Here is a 21,737-nt window from a genome sequence, read left to right as displayed (position 1 = left end):
AAAATAATAATATTAATTAGCAAATTCTAAATAATAATACTAATAACAACAACAATTATGTATACACACACACACACACACACACACACACACACACACACACACACACACACACACACACACACACACACACACACACACACACACACACACACACTTGAAGTCAGAATTATCGACCTTATTCTAAAATGCGGAAGTGCGCCTGTTTTCGCGATTGTCTTAGAACTTCCGTTTCAGTCGCCTATGGAGAAATGACAAGGAATAATAAACGGCAAAAACGGTCAAACTACTTGCTCTACAAACAAATGTTTGCATGACTATACAGACCAAGTAGAATAATACAACAAGGAAATATCAGTTTACAACATCAATCAGCGAAACGAGCAGTTTTTGATGTCTAAAAATGAATGGAAGTGAATGACACCGAAAGTCTAGTGCCAAAAAGATTCAAATGGCAGTGCACGCTCGTCGGCGGAGAATAAGGTCAATTAGCCCCACTTTGGTTTTTTTATTTTATTTTTTTTAAATACTTCTGAAATGATGTTTAAAAGAGCAAAGAAATTTTTACAGTATGTCTGATAATGTTTTTTTTTCTTCTGGAGAAAGTCTTTTGTTTTATTTCGACTAGAATAAAAGCAGTTTTTTAATTTTTTAAACACTATTTTAAGGACACAATTATTAGCCCTTTTAGGCTGATTTTTTTCCGATCCTAATTTTTTCTACAGAACAAACCATCATTATACAATAACTTGCCTAATTACCCTAACATGTCTAGTTAACCTAATTAACCCAGTTAAGCCTTTAAATGTCACTTTAAGCTGTAGAGAAGTGTCTTAAAAATATATCTAGTTAAATATTATTTAATGTCATTATTGCAAAGATAAAATAAATCAGTTATTAGAGATAAGTTATTAAAACTACTATGATTAAAAATGTGTTGAAAAAATCTTCTCCGTTAAACAGAAAACAATAAAAAAATAAACAGGGGGGGTAATAATTCTGATTTCAACTGATTCTAATTCTAATTCTGACTGTGTGTGGTTGTGCATACATTCTCACTATTCAGGCCAAACGTAACAACATTCTTGCTTTTACTTTCCACACAGTCATAGTTTCTGTGATTTAGCATCTCTTCTTCAGAGGTCATTATAATGTACAGTCAACACTACACTCGCACTCAGCCCTGAGGGAAAGTAAAGCAGGCCATCTCTGCACTCGGGTTTTTAGTGCTGTCACAATTCAGAGACATTTTTTTCTGTTTGTTAAGGAGAAACTTAGCGGCCTCATTTCCCCCATGGTCATTTGTCTTCTGTTCCAGGCAATGAAGCCATATTGTCTTTTCCTATAAATATCCCTGTACATGCTCTCCGAGGACCTGAACTATATACGTCACCTGGTTGATGTCTGTTTCAGTAGACCTTCAAAGTATTGCAAATCATTTATGTATGATTATGTAAAAACATTGTAAACTACCAAAGGGGAAATATTCAGTTTGCTCAAGTAACTGCTGAGATGAATTGTTAACACATGAGAACATTTAAAAGTGGCTGTTGTCCTAATATTGTCCTCAAAAAAGCAGCAGTGTGGAAAAAACTGAATAATTTGGAGCTCTTCTTGCGTCTCTCAATCCTCTTGTGTACATTTAAAGGTGCACTAAGCCAATTTCATAAATGTTCTATAATTTTGCAATGTTGATACGTGAAGGCTCTAAAGCAAACATACGCATTCCCCAACCGGACCTCCTGACTCATCCCTTTTTAAAATCTCCACTATCATTATTAGACATGCCCTTAGACTCAACTCATTTTAAAGTCATCATATGATTGGTTTAAACATATGGAATTTCTGAGAGCCCAGTGTTCAGCAATTTTGACTAGCCTACACGGAAACAAAAAAGTCTGATCGAATAAAAAAAAAAAAAAAAAAAAAAACTATACATCGATGACAATATCCAGTGGTAGAGTTTTATTAAATGCAGCATTCTTAACAATGTGAGAGTCATGACATCATATTTTTAAAAAGCGTTTAAGAGATTGTTTGAGGCACTTAAATGAAACCTAAAAGTGATATCTTTATCAGCAATGGCAAAGAAAAGAAGATAAGGGCAAAGGGCACTTGAACCACATGACGTACACACTATTCATGAGGTGCGTTGAGGTTAACGCTTGTGGGAGGGCGTATCTGAAGCTTCGTGCTGATCACTTTCTGCCTATACACAGCATATTTACCAACCACCTCCTTCCAGGCTTATTCCCCTCAGGTAACATGTATATAAAGACTATAAAGCACTGGGTGATTACCAACCATGAATAAGCAGGGTTCCCACTCTAAGTCAAACGTGAAATTCCAAGACTTTTCCTTGATTTTCACTGACTAAAAGCTGAATTTCCATGACCCACCTACTTTATTATTGATATAATGAGATATGTCGCCTTTGTAACTTCATGTGCTCTACTTTAACCATCTAGATGCAAAGTGTAAAGCGCATTGCGCAAAAGCATTAAGGGCGTGTGTAAATCCACTTTTGCTATTTTAAGGTTAAAAAATATGCTCTGCGCCACGGTGCATGGTCTAACAGGGTTGAGCTTCTTCTCTTAATGAGTTATGAGTCTGTTTTGAGCATAACGTGCATTAAACCAATTAGAGTCTCATCTCCCATTCCCTTTAAGAGTCAGTTGCATCGGGTCATGGCACTTTTCCGTTTAAAAGTGTAAAAACTGAACGCTTCACTAGCGGGAAAACAGATTAACAGACCATCTGCAGCGAGGCGATAAAGAACAAACCTCCTCCATTCGGCTTCTTTACTTTCACATTTTACTTTAATCCTTTACTCTCGTGCATAAGGAAACGATGGGAACACACTCCACTGAAGACATCCATCAGCCTACATATTTAATTTCGTTAAGCACAAAGATTTGTTTCCAAACTATTTCTAATTTCTAGCATACGAATAAATGAACAATAATAATGAAGAAACACATTCTTATGCTCCATATGGTGATGCATATGTCTTCAAAACCCTAGAGGTGGACAAATCTAAACTTGTTTTTATTAAAACTAATATATATATGCATATAATAAATAATACTGGTAATAATAACATTATAAAAATGCAAATTGTCATGAATAAACTAAAAAAAAGTAATAAAGTAATAAAAAGTAATAAAAAAAAAATGTAATAATTTTTATAACATTTTAATCCTTAATTTTTTTTCTTATTTGTGTATTGCTGTACATCCTATGTGTATTAAACAGTGTTTATCCATTTGGACTTCAGACCTGCTTTTAGTTGGTTAATTACGCAGTCTATTTAGGTTGCTCAAAATAGCTACGCGCCAACAATGTGCCTCAACACCCCGTTTTTACACCAGCACACCCATGAGTCCACAAAGTGGCGCAAATGGATTTGCTATTAAAACAATGTGGCACAATACGTGAAAAATACTGTTGCGCTGGTTTAAAAACAGTAACAAATCGTGTCTTATTGCGCAGAGTGTATGATAGAGCCCAATGTGTCAAGACATCCAGTCTCATTCACTTCCATAAATTTTTAGGGTCCATTCACATTTAAAAGTGTGTGGAAAGCATGAGCGCTTTACTTCCTTCTCCATTATCAATGCGAGAAATTGCTGCAGCTCTGATACCAGTTTTATTTATGAAGAAAATTACTGCACTGCAGTGTTTGAGTTTTCTGTGTTTGCCTGAAATAATTAGTCTACCGAAACGTGTATATTCCATACAAACTATGAAGCTGATTGTCAGCTCTTGTCATGTGACTCGCAGTGCACTCGTGGATTTCTGAAAAGTTGAGATGTTTTCAACGTGGTGTGCCTGGAAAGTGCGAGCTCGTTTTGCCGCTTATACGCTGTTCCCAATATGCGCGTGCAAGCCACACACCTTCATTGAAAATAACAAATTTGCTCATTCAAAAGACAATATGTAAACGGCCCCTTAGCTGTAAAAACAACTTAATACTGCTTAATGATGTAAAAATCCTATATTTTATTTTTTGTCATCAAATAAATATATATTATTGCTGGTTGACAAGTGGTTAAGCTATACAATGGCATGAAAAAAAGACCACCGAGAACAATAGTTATGTTTTCACCCAAAGATGCAAATAAAATTTAATACAATTAAAAACTAGATAAAAGATCTAGATCTTATGAAAGATTTGTGTATAATGCAGCCTTTCCACCCAAAGATAGTCAAAAAAACAAAACCATCAATACTTGATAAACTGGTGCCAAATATTAAAAAGAAAAGCAGATTTTGTCCCACTAGAAGAAGCTGCGCAGTCTTTTTCTTACATAATTGACTTATGCCTCAGAAGACATGCTGACAAACAAAGAACGTGTGGTGGCGTTTGGAGGTGTAAGAGGCTCCTTGGGCGCACAGACGCTCAAGTTTTGGAGGTATTATAACAATAATACCACTGTGAACTACTGTGATGACTGGTTAAGGTTTGTGATGATAGGTTAAGGTATATAATGTAAGTGGATTGGTATATATAAAATTCCCTGACTAATGTCTGGAACAGACCTTTTAAAATTCCATGACTTGTAGGAACCCTGAAAAAGTTTCTCCATTTTGAAGGCTTTTTCTAAATGGTGTTATTCTCCGGTGTTGCATATGTGTGATTGGTTAGTGTCTGTTATACATTTGCATAAAGTAATCTGATTGGCTGAAGCCTGCATTGGTGCTTGAAAAGTTAAAAGTTTTTAAACTTCTGCCATGAGCAAGAGACACAAAGCAAAACAACAGACACACAACTGAGTTTCAGCAATGCTTGACATCACGTCATTCAACATGAATAAGAAGCATTAATGTCAATGCTCCATATAAATAAGGCATTATAGTTGTGGCTACAATTTTTAGAACAGATGTATATGTAACTGTTTCAGCCTTTTCATTGAACTCATTACAACACCCATAAAATAATAAAAATATTTACAAAGTCATAATTAAGCACTGTAAAATCCCTGAATAGAGCCACCAAAAGGAAATTTAATTCACTGCCAATGACAAACAATCATATTCCCCAAAAGTCAAAGGAAATTCTTTGGTTTCAGTAACAAAAGGCATTAAAAGTACATAGAGTACTTTAATGATGAAGTTCTCAGAAAAAAAAACAAAAAAAACAAAAAAACACTGACACTATGCCAAAGATAAGTGCAAAAAGTAAAAATACCAAATATTAAAGTTAAAAGTGGATTAAAAACAGTATGACTCACTTCATCTGATATTTCTTGTGCTGAGAGCAGCCATCTGCATGTTTCATGAGCTAATCATTTGGTTCCCATTGTAAATGTCAATTCTGGGTGATCTATCCAATAAACCAGGGGTCTTCACCCCAAAATGGCAGAGGGCCATTTCAGTGATTGATAATCCATAGGAGGGCTGTTTTAACATTCAAGCACAAGAAAAAAAGCAGAAACCTGACGTAATTGATGCATCTTAGGATAACAGACATGACGTTTATATTTCAAGCATTACCTGTTACCAGTGATGATGCAAATAAGCACGTTTATTGTTCCATGACTTTTCCAAGACTTTCCAGAACTTTTAAGTACATTTTTATGACGTAATGTTTCATGTAATGTCTACTTACACATGGTAAATAATAAGAAAAACAATAACGTTCAAATTTATTACAGCACATCATAGAGCACGCAACAATCTATTTTGTTTACATTTTTATTAAATCTTTGTAAAATTAATTTTGATAATGCTTACATCGCACTAACAATGTGAGAGCAAGTTTTTGGCCAAGGACAGAAAATAAGTAAATACAACCAATGTATATTGAAGTTAGGGCTTCACAATATATCGTTTCTGCATCAATATTGCAATGTGTTCATGCAAACTATAATTCACTTTTATCTTTACTATATTTTATTTATCTATGCTTGTAATTTATTTGTTATATATTATTCATGATTCACTCCTCTACAAAATCCCCCCAATCAATCCAAGTAAACCTGTTTAATCATCTGGTGAAATTGTATTCACATCGCAATATATATTGCAGAAATTAAAAATATGGTAATGTCAGATTTATCCAATATCATGCAGCCCTAATTCAAGTATACAGATATTTGTTAAAATAATTTCCATGAATTTTCCAAAACTTACTAAATTTTTTCAGGCCTGGAAAATGCCATGTCATAATTCCATGACTTTTCCAGGTTTTCATGACAGTTTGAACCCTGTGCCCCACAAAAGCAGCTGAAATATATCTGTGGTTGTAGTGTGTAGGTCGAGCATTGGACACATAGTCATACTTCCACAGACTACATGCAGTCGAAATTCAAGCTTTTTGTTTCTTATTGTACATATTGAAAGGAGAGTTTAAATTGCTAGGAAAATATAACAAATAAAAGGCAAAATAATTATTATTTTGTCCCAAACAATTGTACAAACGTAAGAACAGCAGAAAGCCAGATCGCAGTTTGGGTAACTTAAGTGACTTTCCTGGCAATTGTTCTACTCAATATCTTTCTTTTTTTGCAAAACTAAAACAAGGGGGGGGGGGGGGGTCTTGTATAGCATATGAGGAAAATCTATTCAATGAAACAACTTGTATCAAATATTAGCAAAGGTTTCATATTTGTTACACCACCAGCATAACATGTAAGCCATATAGAAGTGTTTGCACAACAAAATACAAGTGGTAAAAACTGATAATAATTATTACGAATAAAGCACTTACGGACATATATTTAAACATTTAAATCACATGTGTGTTAATCTCGACCGTACAATGAGAGAAAATGAAAGTAAAACTAATCCGAATGCAGTACTATAAATGTCGACTAGGAGCAATTATTGTTCCTTACCTGCTCTCGGAGGCGTTCTGTTTCTTCTTGATACTCGGCTAATTGTTTTTTCCATTGTTCAATGCTGCTGTTAGCATCATGAAGAGCTGCTACCAGCTTAGTGTTGCTGTCTCGAAGAGAAAACAGCTCAGCCTCTGAGTTTATCTCACAAATTGACCTGTGGAAAAATAATAATAATAATAAAACAGCATCTGGGTTTCAGTTATACTCAGATTTTTCCTTCTGGAAGCTGAGTCAAAGACAAATTTCCTGAAAGTGTTTTAGTCCAAAGACAGCAGATGGCAAACTCTGCACACATGGCTGAGTTTTAAAATGTCATTTCTTTTGTGTTACCTTTACATTTTATGAACAGATTGTGCAAGAGATTACTCATGTTCCCTGTTAGATCTGAAATTTGATCACATTTTAATTGTAACAGCAAGTCTTGTTTAACAACGACAGGTAAGCCATTTGCTGGTTGACTTTCTGAACAATGTGATTTTGAGATGCCATAAACATTTACCATATTGAATGTTGTGATTATTTGGTGAAGTATGTTATGCTTGAGTCCATAAAATGTTTGACGTTAAACTCAGTGGCGATTACCCTAGAAAACTACTGAGGAGGAAGAGTACGTCAAGCGGATTGCGAAACCACACATGCATCTGTGTAAGACAGTGTGGCTCTGTATCAAGGGAAAACAAACGTGAAGCGACTATACTCTATCTATACTCTATTTACAAAATAGGAGTCAAATCTCCAAATATCAAAGAACTATTTTGAACAGTTTTCCCCAATTAATATTTTAACTAGATAATATGAAGAGACATTAAAAAATTATACATAAAATCAGTAAAATGTTAATTATTTTACCAAAAATAAAGTGTTGATACAAAATGCATCTTTTTTTTTTTTGTATTTAGTACTGACCTGAATGTGATAATTTAAATAAAATATGCTTACATATAGACATGATCTACAAAGGAAATTTTTTAGTTCAATTTATGAAGATTAAAACTGGGCCTCACAAAGGCCTTTTATTGAACTAAGGTAACATGGATTCAATCTAAAAACATTTCTAGGAGTTTGTTACAGTGTAAAACATTACATTTTCAGTTGCAAGCAGGTGCTGTTATGACTGGAACTGGATTTTGTTCAGGTCATCATTGATCTGGATTTTGAGGCAGATCAGACTATGCATGCCTGAGTTAAAACAATTTCCTGTTTTGTGGTAAAACATTAAAGTTTGAGAGGTCACCATGGATACGCCCTTCCACAAAAACTCTAAATCTTTGCAATTTAACATCCCCAAGGCCTTTAGATCAGTGTTTCTCAACCACCTTCCTGAAGGACCACCAGCTCTGCACATTCTCTCCCTAAGCATACACATCTGATTCAGATCATGAGCTCATTAGCAGAGACTGAAAGACCTGTAATGGGCGTGACGACAAAGGAGACATACAAAACATGCAGTGTTAATGGTCCTCCAGAAAAGTGGTTGAGAAACACTGCTTTAGATGACAATACACAAATTTGGTATTAATTTTATAAAATCCCTTAGGAGGAGTTTGTTAAAAGTACAACGCCTGAAAATGGTGAAAAGGAAGAAAGAGAAGTTAAAAATATTCAACTTCCTGCTCAGTTTCAAATTTTCCTCCAAGAAAAATGTTTGCAGGTTTTGGCATTTTTAATGTGTGTGGCAATTTTTGTACACACTCATGAAACAAAGCTTAGGGCCACTCTGCTGTCGCTGTCGAGCCATTTTGCTACACCCACTTCAGAAACCCATAACAAACATACATTTTCACAATTTCTGGCATATGTGCAAAGTTTTGTTAGATTTTGAGCATGTTTAGACCCTCAAAAATGCTATTAATTCTAGAGATGAAGATGAAGATTAAGAAGAAAAAGAGCAATTTCAATAGGGCCTATGCACCGTTGGTGCTCAGTCCCTAAAAATACCCACTTTATAGATTTACATACACTGATGCTAAATACTGTGTTGTTTTATTTAGTTGCTCAGAATGCAGTGCTCATTCATTGTCCTGAACCATTAACGGTTCTACAAAATATACCTCAAGTCCCCGAAATTATTTGCTTTTTTTTTTCTCCACATCAGTGTATTTGAACCCTTTCCAAAAAAACTATGATTATGAGTTCCATATTTTCACACTAACAGACTCTTTTTACACTGAGCAACTCTTACAGAAGGTTCAAACAAGGACTGAAGCTCCAGAGGGAACAATGCATTAAGAAGGTTTTTGAATTTGAATATGAGGGTAAATTTAACTTAATAAAATTAAATTTAAATTTTGTCTTTTAAAACATGCAAGAATCTTCTGTAGCATATGAAAGGGTGTACTAAGTACATCATCTAATCTTCCAGCCCTCCCTTTATCACTGTTTCTCCTCTCGCCCAATAACTGGTGTGTGGTGAATGCCATGGCGCCATTGTCCTGTGGCTGCTGCTGCATCATCCAAGTGAATGCTGCACACTGGTGGGATTGAGGACGCCCCTCTCTTATGATTGTGAAGCGCTTTGGGTGTATGGCCATACACGATAAATGCGCTATATAAATACACATACTTACTAACCATTTTTAAATCAAGTCAGCTGATTGATTGTTCTTAGAAATATCAGCCTAGAAAAAAATAATTTTTCATTTCACTTCGTTATTTTTCAACAACGTAACTACAGAAGACGCGAGCTTTAAATAGGAAAATGATCAAAACTCTTTTTAAAATTTGTTGAGCTAAATGCTATTGGACCAATCCGGTTCAATTAATTATGCCAAGCTAAAAGTGAACCCCTTAGAACAAAAAGTAGGCTCAATGGATAAAAAATTCTCTTGGAGAATTGTGAAATGAATGTTCATTTAAGAAAATTGTGGAGTTGATAAGATATATTTAAAGGGGCTGTACGATGCAGTTTCATGTTTTCTGTCTTTTAAGTGTTACAAGCTGTTTGCGTTTAACATCAGGATCAAGTGTGAACAGGCTCTTTTTAAAACTGCAGGTACATTCGTTCTGGGAATTTTTTGGAATGACTAGTTATAACATTACCAGTAAATCCTCAAAATTCAGCTCTGTCTGAACATAGAAGAAAGATTGCTGTTATGAGCACGTACAGGTTCAGTATGTATTAACGTGAAACCAAATCATTTTGCTGGCTTACAGAACAGCCTCTGATTCTGCACCCATTTACCTCCACCTGCTTTTGCAAGTCCACACCCTCCAGAAACCTCCAGTTGGTGAGCGTGGACTTACTGTACCATCACAGAGAAGTTCTAAATCACTTTCTAAAACCTTACCATTCACTGTTACTGGCTGGTGAAATGATCTTTCAATTCATATGCTGACTGCTTATTCACTAGTATTATTCAAGTGACAGCTAAAAACTATTTCTTTGCGAACACTTGAGCACTTCATTTAAAAAAATCCCCTCCTTACGCTATGACTTATTTCTCTGAACCTGAACAAATCCTTTGTATAAGTAGCACTTACACAATCTTCATTTGCAAGTTTCTTTGGACCAAAGCATTTGTTAAATTAGTGTTCTCCAACATCTGGGCAATACCAGCAGTCAAGGGCGCAGGTTTGCTCCTGACATTGGTAAGGTAAAAACTTGAGTTTATGTGACTTAAAGTTTCTTTGAAAAAAGCTCCTTGTGTACACTTTTTGTTATTTGCTGCAACCATTTTCAGTGGCACGTGTCACCCACCTCACACACCGTATCATTGTACTGGAAAATTCCCCCGAAGTTGTGACGCTGCTTGTATCTGAACGCAGCAACAGCCTATCACAGGACAGCAGAGAAAGGCACAGCCAACCACAATGTTCATATGTGTTTCGGGGCATTAATACTCAAAGAGAGATCTTGGTTTAACCCTTTCTGCATATCTAGATTAATGTTAATTTTTTTAAAGTTAATAAAATTATTGGTGGGGTAATAGTTGGTGAATATTGGTAGAGACCCAATGTCCATAGAAACTCTTTCTCCTGCAGGCAGTACTACATTTAAAAAAAGGAGAGAGATTAAAGGGTTAATTCACCCAAAACTGATGAAAATAATAACACACTCTCAATTAGTTCCAAACCATTAAGAACTTAGTTTAGTATAACTTAGAACTTAGCTCCCTCACCCTCCATAGACATCAAGGTATTCAAAGTCCAAAAAAGTACCAAAAAACTCCCTCAAAACAGACCATATGCATGCAGTGACCCAAACAGAACATAATTAAGCAATTATTTTGTGTGCATAAGAGACAAAAAACAACTTTCACTCAACTTCTTCCCTTCTGTGTCAGTATATTGTGCACATTCACAAGCACTGTGAAGTGACTTATGCCTCTTTTTTGGGTTAACTAACACTAGGACAAAATAAAAAAAATTAACATATTTATTCTCATCCCTTTTTTTTTTTTTTTTTTTAATTTAACATTTGGCTCATTCTGTGATGTGTACAGTATGTAAACTCTTGACTTCAACTGTAAAAAACAAAAATCAATGTACCATGTAGATATGAATGTTTTACCCTTCAGAAAGCATCTTTCTCATCTGTTCTTTTTCCGTGGTCTGCTCCATATCAGCGCTTTTACTGCGGAACAGCTTATCCTCACTAGAGCCATTGACACCAAGCAGCGGTGGAGACTGGCGATCCACAGATAGTGCCTGGAAAAATACAGAAAGAGACAATACAATGGCATAAAAATTCAAATAAATAACCTGTTTGAAATTTCTTGTCAATGTGTGTGAGCGTGTGTATTATGAATTTATTGCCATATCAGCTTCTCTAGCTATTTCACAGCAAAACCAGATCAGATTTTTATAAATATCACTTTTCTATAATAATTTTAAAAATACATCAACAATGCTATATATTGATAACACAAATAATAATAATAATAATAATAATAATAATAATAATAATACAAGAAAGTTTACTTTTGATACAAATTTGACCATTTTTAAAAAATTCATGTTTAAAAATATTACCTTTACAGAGTTTCTGGAACAAAATATTCCAAGTTTGTTCAGATACATTAGACATTCTGATTGAACCAGATACTAGTAATTAATAATTATATTTGTAGTTTTTAAAGAAAGTTCAACAACAGTTTCATATGGGTTGATCTATGCCAAAAAAAAAAAAAAAACGTATCATTTTGTTTTGGAAGAAAAGTTAAGTTCCAACTCTTAAATTATGGCTGACAAAGTTACGAGTATATTACATCTAGAAGGAAAAAAAAAAGGTATATTCTACTTATAGACAAGATTTTGTTATTTAAAAAAATGTAGTCCACTTTCATTTCCTTTCTACAAACATTTATGTGATTATGCCTTTAATACCTACTTTTACCACTGAATAGCACTGGTGGGTGTTTGGTTGGGGGAAAGTGTGTTTAATTTTTTGTTCCATTTTAATTGCTATGACTGTTTTTCATTTTCTCTCTCTTTTTTAATGTCTAATTGTTAAAATGTAAGTTTTATTTCTGTATTTAAAAAAATATATATTTTCAAGCGAATGTCAGCTAAAATTTCTAATAAATAAAATATTTAATGTGCAGTAGGTGATTGTTCTCTGAAACATTTTTTTTTTTGTGCTGGTTAAAAGTCTCTTCACATTCCAATAGTAATTAGGCAGAGCAAGGCATAAGACAAAAAAAATGTTCATCCAAATAAAAATTGTCAGGCCAATGACTCCTATAATTCTGATAAGTAGCCCAAACTGTCTGTTACAAATGAAGATTTGTACATCTGCGCAGCCTTTCATGCAGATCCGCAGTTTGCATGTGGACGCACGCCGCGTTGATGACGTGTACAAGAAAGAGAGAGAGGGATTGTCAGCGATAAAAACAAATGCTAAATCAAAGCTTTTTAAATTCCTGAACCAATATTGGAGTTACTTTTGCACGCTGGGGGAAGGACAACATCATGGCTGAAGTATTTGTTTTAGACAGGTAATGGTATTAAAAATTAGTAATTGTGTTATTATGTTATTTATAGTTTTAAAACTTTAAAACTGTTTTAGTCACGCAAAGCTGATGTAGATTGTGTTGTTACAAATGGGTTATATGCACAGAAGTGTTGTTCAGTCACTGAAATCTTCCAACGAAAGACTGATATGACTATTTTAAGTTTTATAAGGTTCCTTTTATAGCATCGATATTGCAGATTTTTATTTAGTTTAACAACGAAATGTCAATCAATAGTGATATTCTGCCTAGCCTGCTTTACTGAGGTGAAGTTGGTTTTATATTCACATTCGGTCTGAAATAGCATGCAAGTATGGCATGTAAGTATGGCAGGGAAGTAAAGTTATTCTGCTAATGTATAGAATTATGGCAGATCACCTACTGCACTTTTAAACCACAAAATTATTTCCAAGTCTCTCCATATAAAAATCGTTGTCAGATCACAAAAATAAGGCATTGCAAAAGTACACATTTAACACTTTGGTCACTGTTGCAATATTGACATTTTGGCGGAACGTCTCTTTTTAGTAAATGTCTCATGTGTCCGATACAGCATCTTGTATAAACAATCTCATAATAAAAATTGTTTGACTTTCCTCCGACTACTGGCTGCATTTCAAAAAGCTGATTTTCTAAGCACTGATACTATTCTGCTGCTAATGTGAGCTTTTCAGGATCAGTAAACTATTCTGAAATGTTTTGAAATATATATTGGTGTGTTTCTAAGCACATAAAGATAACTGAAAGATAACTGATAACTTCCGGCAGCTAGCTCTCTGCAACTCTCACATGGTCGCCCACTGAAGCTAAGCAGGGCTGCGCCCGGTCAGTACCTGGATGGGAGACCACTTGGGAAAGCTAGGTTGCTGCCGGAAGTGGTGTTAGTGAGGCCAGCAGGGGGCGCCCAACCTGCGGTCTGTGTGGGTCCTAATGCCCCAGTATAGTGACGGGGACTCTATACTGCTCAGTGAGGGCCGTCTTTCGGATGAGACGTTAAACCGAGGTCCCGACTCTCTGTGGTCGTTAAAAATCCCAGGATGTCCTTCGAAAAAGAGTAGGGGTTTAACCCCGGCATCCTGGCCGCCTCTGTCCATCATGGCATCCTAACCCTCCCCATATCATGATTGGCATATCATCACTCTGTCTCCTCTCCACCAATCAGCTGGTGTGTGGTCTGGCGCAAAATGGCTGCCGTCGCGTCATCCAGGTGGATGCTGCACACTGGTGGTGGATGAGGAGATCCCCCCCCCCCCCCCATTGTGTAAAGCGCTTTGAGTGCCCAGAAAAGCGCTATATAAATGTAACAAATTATTATTATTACTAAAAAAAATTTTTTTACATTTTATTTTGTTTAACTTACAATAAAATTAGTTTACAAAAGTCCCTGCAAACTTCCAGATATCTAATGATTAGGGAAACATCGATGTTTCAGCCTCCAATATGTATCAGCCCATATCTATGACTTGTTTGCCTTCATTTTAAAGCTATTTATCAACAATAATATGAAAAAGGCTGATACAGATAGTTAATAATTACATGGAGGCAATGAGTTGCAGGTATATGGAATAATCCAACATTTGTCTCAGAGTAAAATCTAAATAAAATAATCAAAGAACTAAATATCAGATGTTCTCCAGGAAGGCAGCTAGTGTGCAACATGCTCAACTCACTCACATTTGAGAGAATATTCTTCTCTGGAGCAGCAAAATGTTTAATTTACATATAGCACCAGCATTTACTATTCAATGTTCAATCATATTTTGATGGATGATGGTGCTGCTTAAAAGTCCAAAGGCCATCAAGATTCAGTTTATGCACAGTAGACATCAAAATCTGTGCCAAAATGCCCTAATACTTTAATGTCATGATGTCCTTCAAACAGTTAAGATTTCTACTTCCCGCAAGAGCCAAACCAACTCGTAGCTATGTGCTATTTAATGTGGATATTTGCTATTTTCTTTTTTAGGGCCAGATATCACATTTTTGTTCAATCAAAAGAGTGTATAGAAATAATGACATGATGATTTTTTATAGAAAATAAAAAAAAGATAAAAAGGTAAATAAACAAGGTAAGTATATATTGTTTGAGCAAGTTAAATCATGAAAATAAAATAAAACAAATAAAACAATGTCAAAAACAGTTCCATTTTAAGAATGCTAAACTGAATCATCTGAATACACTCAATAAACTGAATACACATATTTAATATTTCTCTTCTCAGTAATAAAATAAAATGTTGTAAAATAAACTATTTCTAATTTGTTCTAGTGACCTAGTCAGTGAGCTCGGTTACACCAAGCATCTCTAAAACAAGACTGGCCAACCTCTACGTCTGGCTATTGGGAATGGCGTTCTTCTGCTCCTAAGTATCCAGATCACTGGTTTCAAAAAGCATCAATTTGGTCATATTAATCCTTAAAACATTCTTCTAGAAATTTTTTGGTCTTACCAATTAATTTTCGTGTATCCAACTGTATTTAATTGATCTTCATGGTCCAGAGAATTGTTTCCTTAGATAAAGGCCATGTTTGTTTATTGCTGTTCTTATAAAAATCATTAAAAATTCTTTCCGCCTCTTATCAGGCAATATTAAAAAGTCTTCAGTAGTAAATTCAAGGTTTTTCTCCATTGTTTTGATCAAACATTGTATTTCCCTTGATGGTATTGTGATGATATTTTTTTTTTCACCATCCTAAAAGGTTTTCTGGCGAAACCAATTTCAGGCATATTTACGTTTTTTCTTCTAGTATCCAAGATCCACAGACATTCAACATTCTTCTTTGAAGATTTTGTCAGATTTTAATTTGGCAACATCTGCTACCCAGATTTAATAAATGCACAGGCTACATTTATTTTTGAATACTGTAGCAGTTCAGCCTTAAAGGCACAGTATTCACAGTATATCATTTTGCCACAGTATGTTACTGAGCTTTTCAAAACATAGGTGTGGAATCATAGCAGTTGTCATTTCATTATACAGTACATCCTGCAGAAAGCATGTTTGTGGATGAGCTGAAGTATTGAACACTTATTATGGTAGTATGAAGCTGAGTAAAGGTTTTTTCACACTGAATCTGAACTTTTCGTCCATATTATTGCACGTAAAAATTTATTTGACCTAATGTTGTCAATCGCATTGACATACTGTCACCAAAACTTGCCCGTCATGAAAACATTCAACCTAACAATGTGTCAATCGTATTGACATACCGTCTCCAAAACTTTTGTGCATCATGAAAAAATTAAAACTGGGTTTGAATTTTTTTGTTTTTTCCAGTTTTTCGCATCCGAACATGCACTTTGATTGGTGTTTTTACAATTCAGCACCACTATACAAGTGAAATACAGAATGCAGTTATTTGAGCCACAGATAACTTTATGACAAATACAGTCCATAAAATAAAGACAAATTGTGGCGGACAGATGAGTCTGTGCATTGGTCCTGCGGGCCAGCCTATACACCCTATACAGACCTACTCACACCTGCAGTTTCTCCACGATGGACGCCCAGCATTCTCCAGCCTCTGCAGCTCTACACAAAAAGTTTGGCCAAAAGAAAATAGTCATGCCCACATCTGCCTAGTTTTCTCTCTAGTTTTTTCCTTCACTTTTGTCAATGGGCGAAGTGTCTTCGTCTCCACTGGCTTACTAGGTTTGGGACTTGTGGTGCTGCGCATCAGTGGATTTGCTCTTCAGTGTTTTGACTTTCAGCAGTGAAAATTAAACTTCACTGAGCTGAACTAAACTGAACTGAACTTCAACTAAAAACTAGACTGACACAGTTCCAGTTTACTAAAACTTCTATGTTAAGCTGCTTTGACACAATCTACATTGAGAGCTGGAGAAATAAAAAGAGCTAGCCGCCTCATGGTCTGCTTCGGTCTGTTTTTCAGATAGGTCAATGTGGCCACCATCTAATGTCTACAGCCAGTCTCTGTTCAGGATTTGTTTACGTACGTAATATGTGAAGTATTACAAACAATGAATCAAAATTCCACTAATATCCTGAAATAAACTTTGAATTTCGGGATAATCGAGTGCAGCTCTTTAATCATGAGCAGAACCCCTTCCTCTCTATGTAGTATCGGATGAACACAATATGTAGCCAAATCCTCTTTCTACTTTGGAGAAGAGTGTAGAACAAAGTATAACTGCTAAAATTGACTCAGAAATGTCTTATTAATAAATATTTAATTTTATTAATAAATTAGATTAATAAATACTCATCAGACTCAGTGTGCAAGGATTGTATACAGGTTGAATTTTTTAGATATAAACACGAAAAAAAGGCATACAAAAATTTCAGTGTGCAAAAACCTTAAGGCCGGACGTCAGCAAAATATATTAGGGTAGTATAAAGCAGAGTAAGGCTGAATGTCAGCAAAATAACCCCTTTTCTTGTGTTTTTCAGAAATCTTAAAAAAAATAAAATAAAATAAAAACTTGCAAAGTTTCGAAAGGCTTAATTGTGTTTTAACACAATTTTCTGCCCTCTATACAAATGAATGGCTTTAAAAATCATTGTCAAATAAAAGTTTAATAATCATGACATGGCTGTACTACAAAAGCATTCTGTTCTCAAATAATCAATAAATAATCAATTACATTGTAAAGTTACTCCTTTAAATATGCCACTAAACTCTTACAGATGTCATTTATATAAAGTGATCTAGTTATTTTGTTTTGTTTGTTTATTTTGCCAAGCTTTTTTGTCATGTAAAGTTGTTAGTTTTGTTAGTAGCAGTGCCAGTAGTTTTAGATTTAGTTTTAAGTTACCAGAGTTTTAATTTGCATGTGATTCATATGAAATGTACATAGTACAGCTTAGAGGATTAATGCAACAAAATTGCAGTCGCACTCACGAACCGTAGTCTACCTGAAAAGGATTGCTGATTGGACTACACTGTAATAAATCAATTGTTGAGAAAAAAAAAAACAAAAAAACAAGACAACTTGATGCAGTAGGAACTTTGAGTTGTCTCAACAACTGTTTTTAAGTTCTTCTCAGTAACAATATTTTGTCCAGCTAACATAATTTATTTTATTCATGCAATGTTGATTATTGTATTTTACTAATAAAGATCTTTTTGTCACATTAACAGAAGCAACAGTTACTGCCATTGAGGCCAAAATAAATAATTAGTACTAGTTAGCATATCATCTTGTTTTTAATCATTTTGCTTAAAAATGACACAAACTTAATACTTTAATCATTCATTCATTCTCACTTGGTTTAGTCCCTTTTGTACCACACATCTTTCACCTGTGAACACAGGGATGCCAACTGACTCAGCCGGGTCTTGAACCAGTGACTTTCTTCCCATGAGGAGACTGTGCTACCAACTGTGACACTGTGTCACCCCTCTTATAAGCAACAGATAAACAAGCTTAATTTTCGATCACGTTTCGTATGTGCAAATGATTTAAATACCAACATTCCTTTTCAACACAAAAATGTTTGTTCAGAAAACATTAGCGAATATTGTTGACATAACATTATGTAGATTAATAGTTATTCACGATTCTTAGTATATATGACATAAAAAGAACAGTGTGCTGAACAAATGATGATTTCATTTTTTACAATGGATCAAACGAAGTGTTAACCTAATGCGTTTTACATGGTTAAAGTTGTAAAATTAAAGGTCTCAATTTAGAAATGCAAACTTTGCTTTATTTTTCTGTCAATTTTTGATGGATAGATCTTTTCAGCAAGGCCGAGGTAAGGGAAATTGAGTTTAAAATTGGATGGCGACTAAACGAAAACAATTAGCTGAAAAAAATCTAATAAAAATGATGCAACTAAAGCCTCCTCATGACGTGCAGAGGCTTATGACGTGCAACTGTTTTGTCTCATGTATATTTTTGGTAACACTTTAATTTTGATGGTCCAGTTGAGTACTAGTAGCTTGTCTGCTTAATATCTGTTGATACTGCTTCTTCAACAGACATTTTTCTGACTATAAAACTTTGCAAGCACATGTCATCTAACCCTAACCTAACAGTCTACTTATAATCTAATGAGAATTAGTTGGCATGTAAATGCAATGTAACTTAAATTCAAGTGTGACCATATTTTTTCACATATTTAACTTTTTTGGGGGCACAGATGCCATAAAAACTTTGAATCTCACAAAAAAAGTTGCTATCAAAAATATTCCACTCACAAAATAATTTAAGCTTTTGTTTGAAGATCCAGAGTTTTTATTCTTTGCTTTTGCTCTGCTTCCTTTAACATGGAAATCTTTACCAACTCACTTCTTCCATTTAGTCCATTGAGGTCAGATGAATAAAAGCAATACAAGTGGCTTCATTAATGTAGAAAATGTGTATATATTTACAGTAAGCCTTAATTCTACTCGAAAGCAATCATACTGTAGCATGATACTTAACAACATTGTTTACTGCCCAACAACTATCTTGACCATAGCATTAAAGTGACCGGTTTTTATATTTCACAGACATGTTACATCACCATATACCCGAGTAGCTACTTACAAGATGCATGCAATATTTATGAAACCTCTTTCTCTCTCCTCTTAAATGCCAAGCCTTATCTGGTGCTTTAAAGGGAATACCCGCATTTAAAACGAAAGAGAGTCCCAGTGAGTTCACATTTTCCATACTATGGTGAGAGTTAAATAATTCAAAAACCGAACCTCTTCAAAACACCATTTTTTAGTCTATTTGTTTGATCCAGAAACTCTTTCAACTCGCTCTGCACGTGACTACACAACGCGTGAGGCAGCATATGGCATTGTTTTTTGATTCAGATTAAAAAGGACATCAGGTTTATTTCGACCTGCTGTTTGCGAAAACCAGAGCAGTCCTTCTAAAAGAACACAGCTCTTTTGCTTACACTGTATTACACGCGGAGCTTTGGGTTTTCAAACATGTACAGTATTTCAGAGGAGCAATGCTTCTTGCTCTCGATGCTTGTATAATTCATCAATCTCAAATTCAGCATCCCCCAAAGGAAGACGTTCTATTTCTACTCCAACCGCTCAGGCCTATGACTTGTTTGCCTTCTTTATAGCGTCTCACTGTAGGCACGGGAGCTGGAGACGGAGTTCTTTGTGTTTAATATATTTAAGGGTAGAGCGAGAGGAATCAAAGACATGACAATTCCACTGCACAGTCAACGCCTTGAGAGCTCCATTTTCTTCAATAATGTATATTGCGGATTTCTACATATTTAATAAGGGATCATGGATTCCCACCACATACTTCTTTTATGATTAGCCAATCAATACCACTAGAAAGAGCTCAAATTAAACAACGGTCACTCGAGAACTCAAGCTTGATGTGTGCTTTTTCCCTGAAGAAAAAAAAATTGTTTGCGCTGGACATGCACTGTAAAAATCATGGGTTCCACACAAGAGCGCTACTCACTTGCTTTTGAGTGACGCTCCCGGCCGCTAGATCACCCCCTGGGGGCTGGCTGCAGTACAAGTCATAAAGCCCTTCTTCTTCATGTTAATGAAGGAGACTTGAGCCCAAATTTAAAAAAAAAAAAAATCATTACACTTGCAATAAAATGTCCTGAAAGTTGGTTTTGGTCAATTGAGGCACTGGCTATTATGCTGATCTAAGTGCAGATCTTCATTTTTGTAAACAGTATGTTTTTAGCCAGTAATTTGATGCTATTATACGAGGCGTGTCATTGTGATTGACAGTTGTGATTGACAGTTTCTCCAAAAAGATCATTGGAGCTTCAGGAGGAGACTGAAGTGTTATTATTCCATTTCTGTGTTATTTTACTATGATAAAATGAGTTCAGCAGTACACTAAATTTTCTGACATACAGGATCTGGTGAACAGTTTATTTGGTAAAGTGAGGGTTTTATCTGGCCTTTTTAGTTTGCCGATACATACCTAACCATGACGGGGAAAATATTAAAATATGATTGCTATCTAGCAGTAATTATCTTTATGGGTCGGAAATAATAATTAAGAAGACAAAACAAATGTTAGCTGATCTCCACATCGACCTCTTGCAAGGTTATTTGAACTTGATTTAAAGGACGTCTATGACATCTTGAGTTTCGGCATGCTCGAGTTAATCTACTGAACTTGCTGTTATAAAATATTAATGTTTTAGAAACCGAATCTTATAACAAATAGAGCTGTAAATGTTATAATTAATTTATATACATGATGTATTGTTGGCTTTTTATTTGAAAACTCCTAATAAGCATTAAAATGAATGTAAATTCTTCTTTGCCAGTTATAATTAAAAAATTGAATAAACTAAATAAAAACGGAGGCAAAATAAGCTGATAAACATCAGTAGAGTATTAATGCTGCTAGATTATTGCACAAATTGATAAGGATTATTTTATACAGTGCAGGGATGAGTAAATATCCAGTTGATATTTAGAAATCTTGCTGTATTTATCTTTTAAACACGTTTTTTTTATTGCATGTTAAATCGTTATCTATGGTGTGTAGGCTATATTTTGGTATAATAGTTTGTAGGATAATAGGATTTTTTTACTAGTTTTAGTTTTTATTTGATTTTGACTTTTTGTTTTTAAATTCAGTAAGTTTCAATTTGTCGTTTTAGTTTAGTTTTTATTAGTCTTAAAATTAGTTTTAAAAAAAATAGTTGTCGCCAAAAAACCTAAGAATTGCGTTGTTTCTACTCATTTTAAATAGGTAGTTTGAACAAAAAGAGTTTTTGAGTGTGTTAAAAGGCTCTTTATTCATATGCATTTAGTCATGGAGGAGGTATTGGTGCATTTAACAAGCACCTGACTGATAATTTTGGCTTCAAGGTTATAATAGTTTTGGGTTTTTCATTAGTTTTAGTTTTTATTTTGTTTTGTTTTTTTGTTTTCAAATTCTGTTCATTTTAATTAGTTTTTATGAGGTAGATTTACTAGTTTTTTTTATTTTGAAATTACTTAGTTTTAGTTTTTTTAACTTTCAGTATTAGTTTTA

General features: G+C 34.6%; 1 protein-coding gene and 1 long non-coding RNA gene across 6 annotated transcripts in view; one reads left to right on the top strand and one right to left on the bottom strand.

The window, feature by feature from the left end:
* The window catches only part of homer3b (homer scaffold protein 3b), an 81,930-nt gene that overhangs the window by 14,124 nt on the left and 46,069 nt on the right, over window positions 1–21,737 (bottom strand). For all 5 annotated transcript variants that reach the window (XM_073915612.1, XM_073915613.1, XM_068224131.2 and 2 more), the window contains 2 exon segments: window positions 11,353–11,489; window positions 6,840–6,996 (listed from right to left, as the gene is read on the bottom strand). In XM_073915612.1, coding sequence (XP_073771713.1) covers window positions 6,840–6,996; window positions 11,353–11,489 — 294 coding nt within the window.
* LOC141376568 (uncharacterized) lies at window positions 6,332–8,715 on the top strand. The gene is made up of 2 exons (XR_012387077.1): window positions 6,332–6,543; window positions 6,597–8,715. It is a non-coding gene; the product is annotated as an uncharacterized lncRNA (long non-coding RNA).

Source organism: Danio rerio, chromosome 11, assembly GCF_049306965.1.
Source record: "Danio rerio strain Tuebingen ecotype United States chromosome 11, GRCz12tu, whole genome shotgun sequence".
NCBI lineage: Eukaryota > Metazoa > Chordata > Actinopteri > Cypriniformes > Danionidae > Danio > Danio rerio.
Note: the sequence above shows the minus strand (reverse complement) of the source record. Positions and strands in the feature narration are given on the sequence as shown.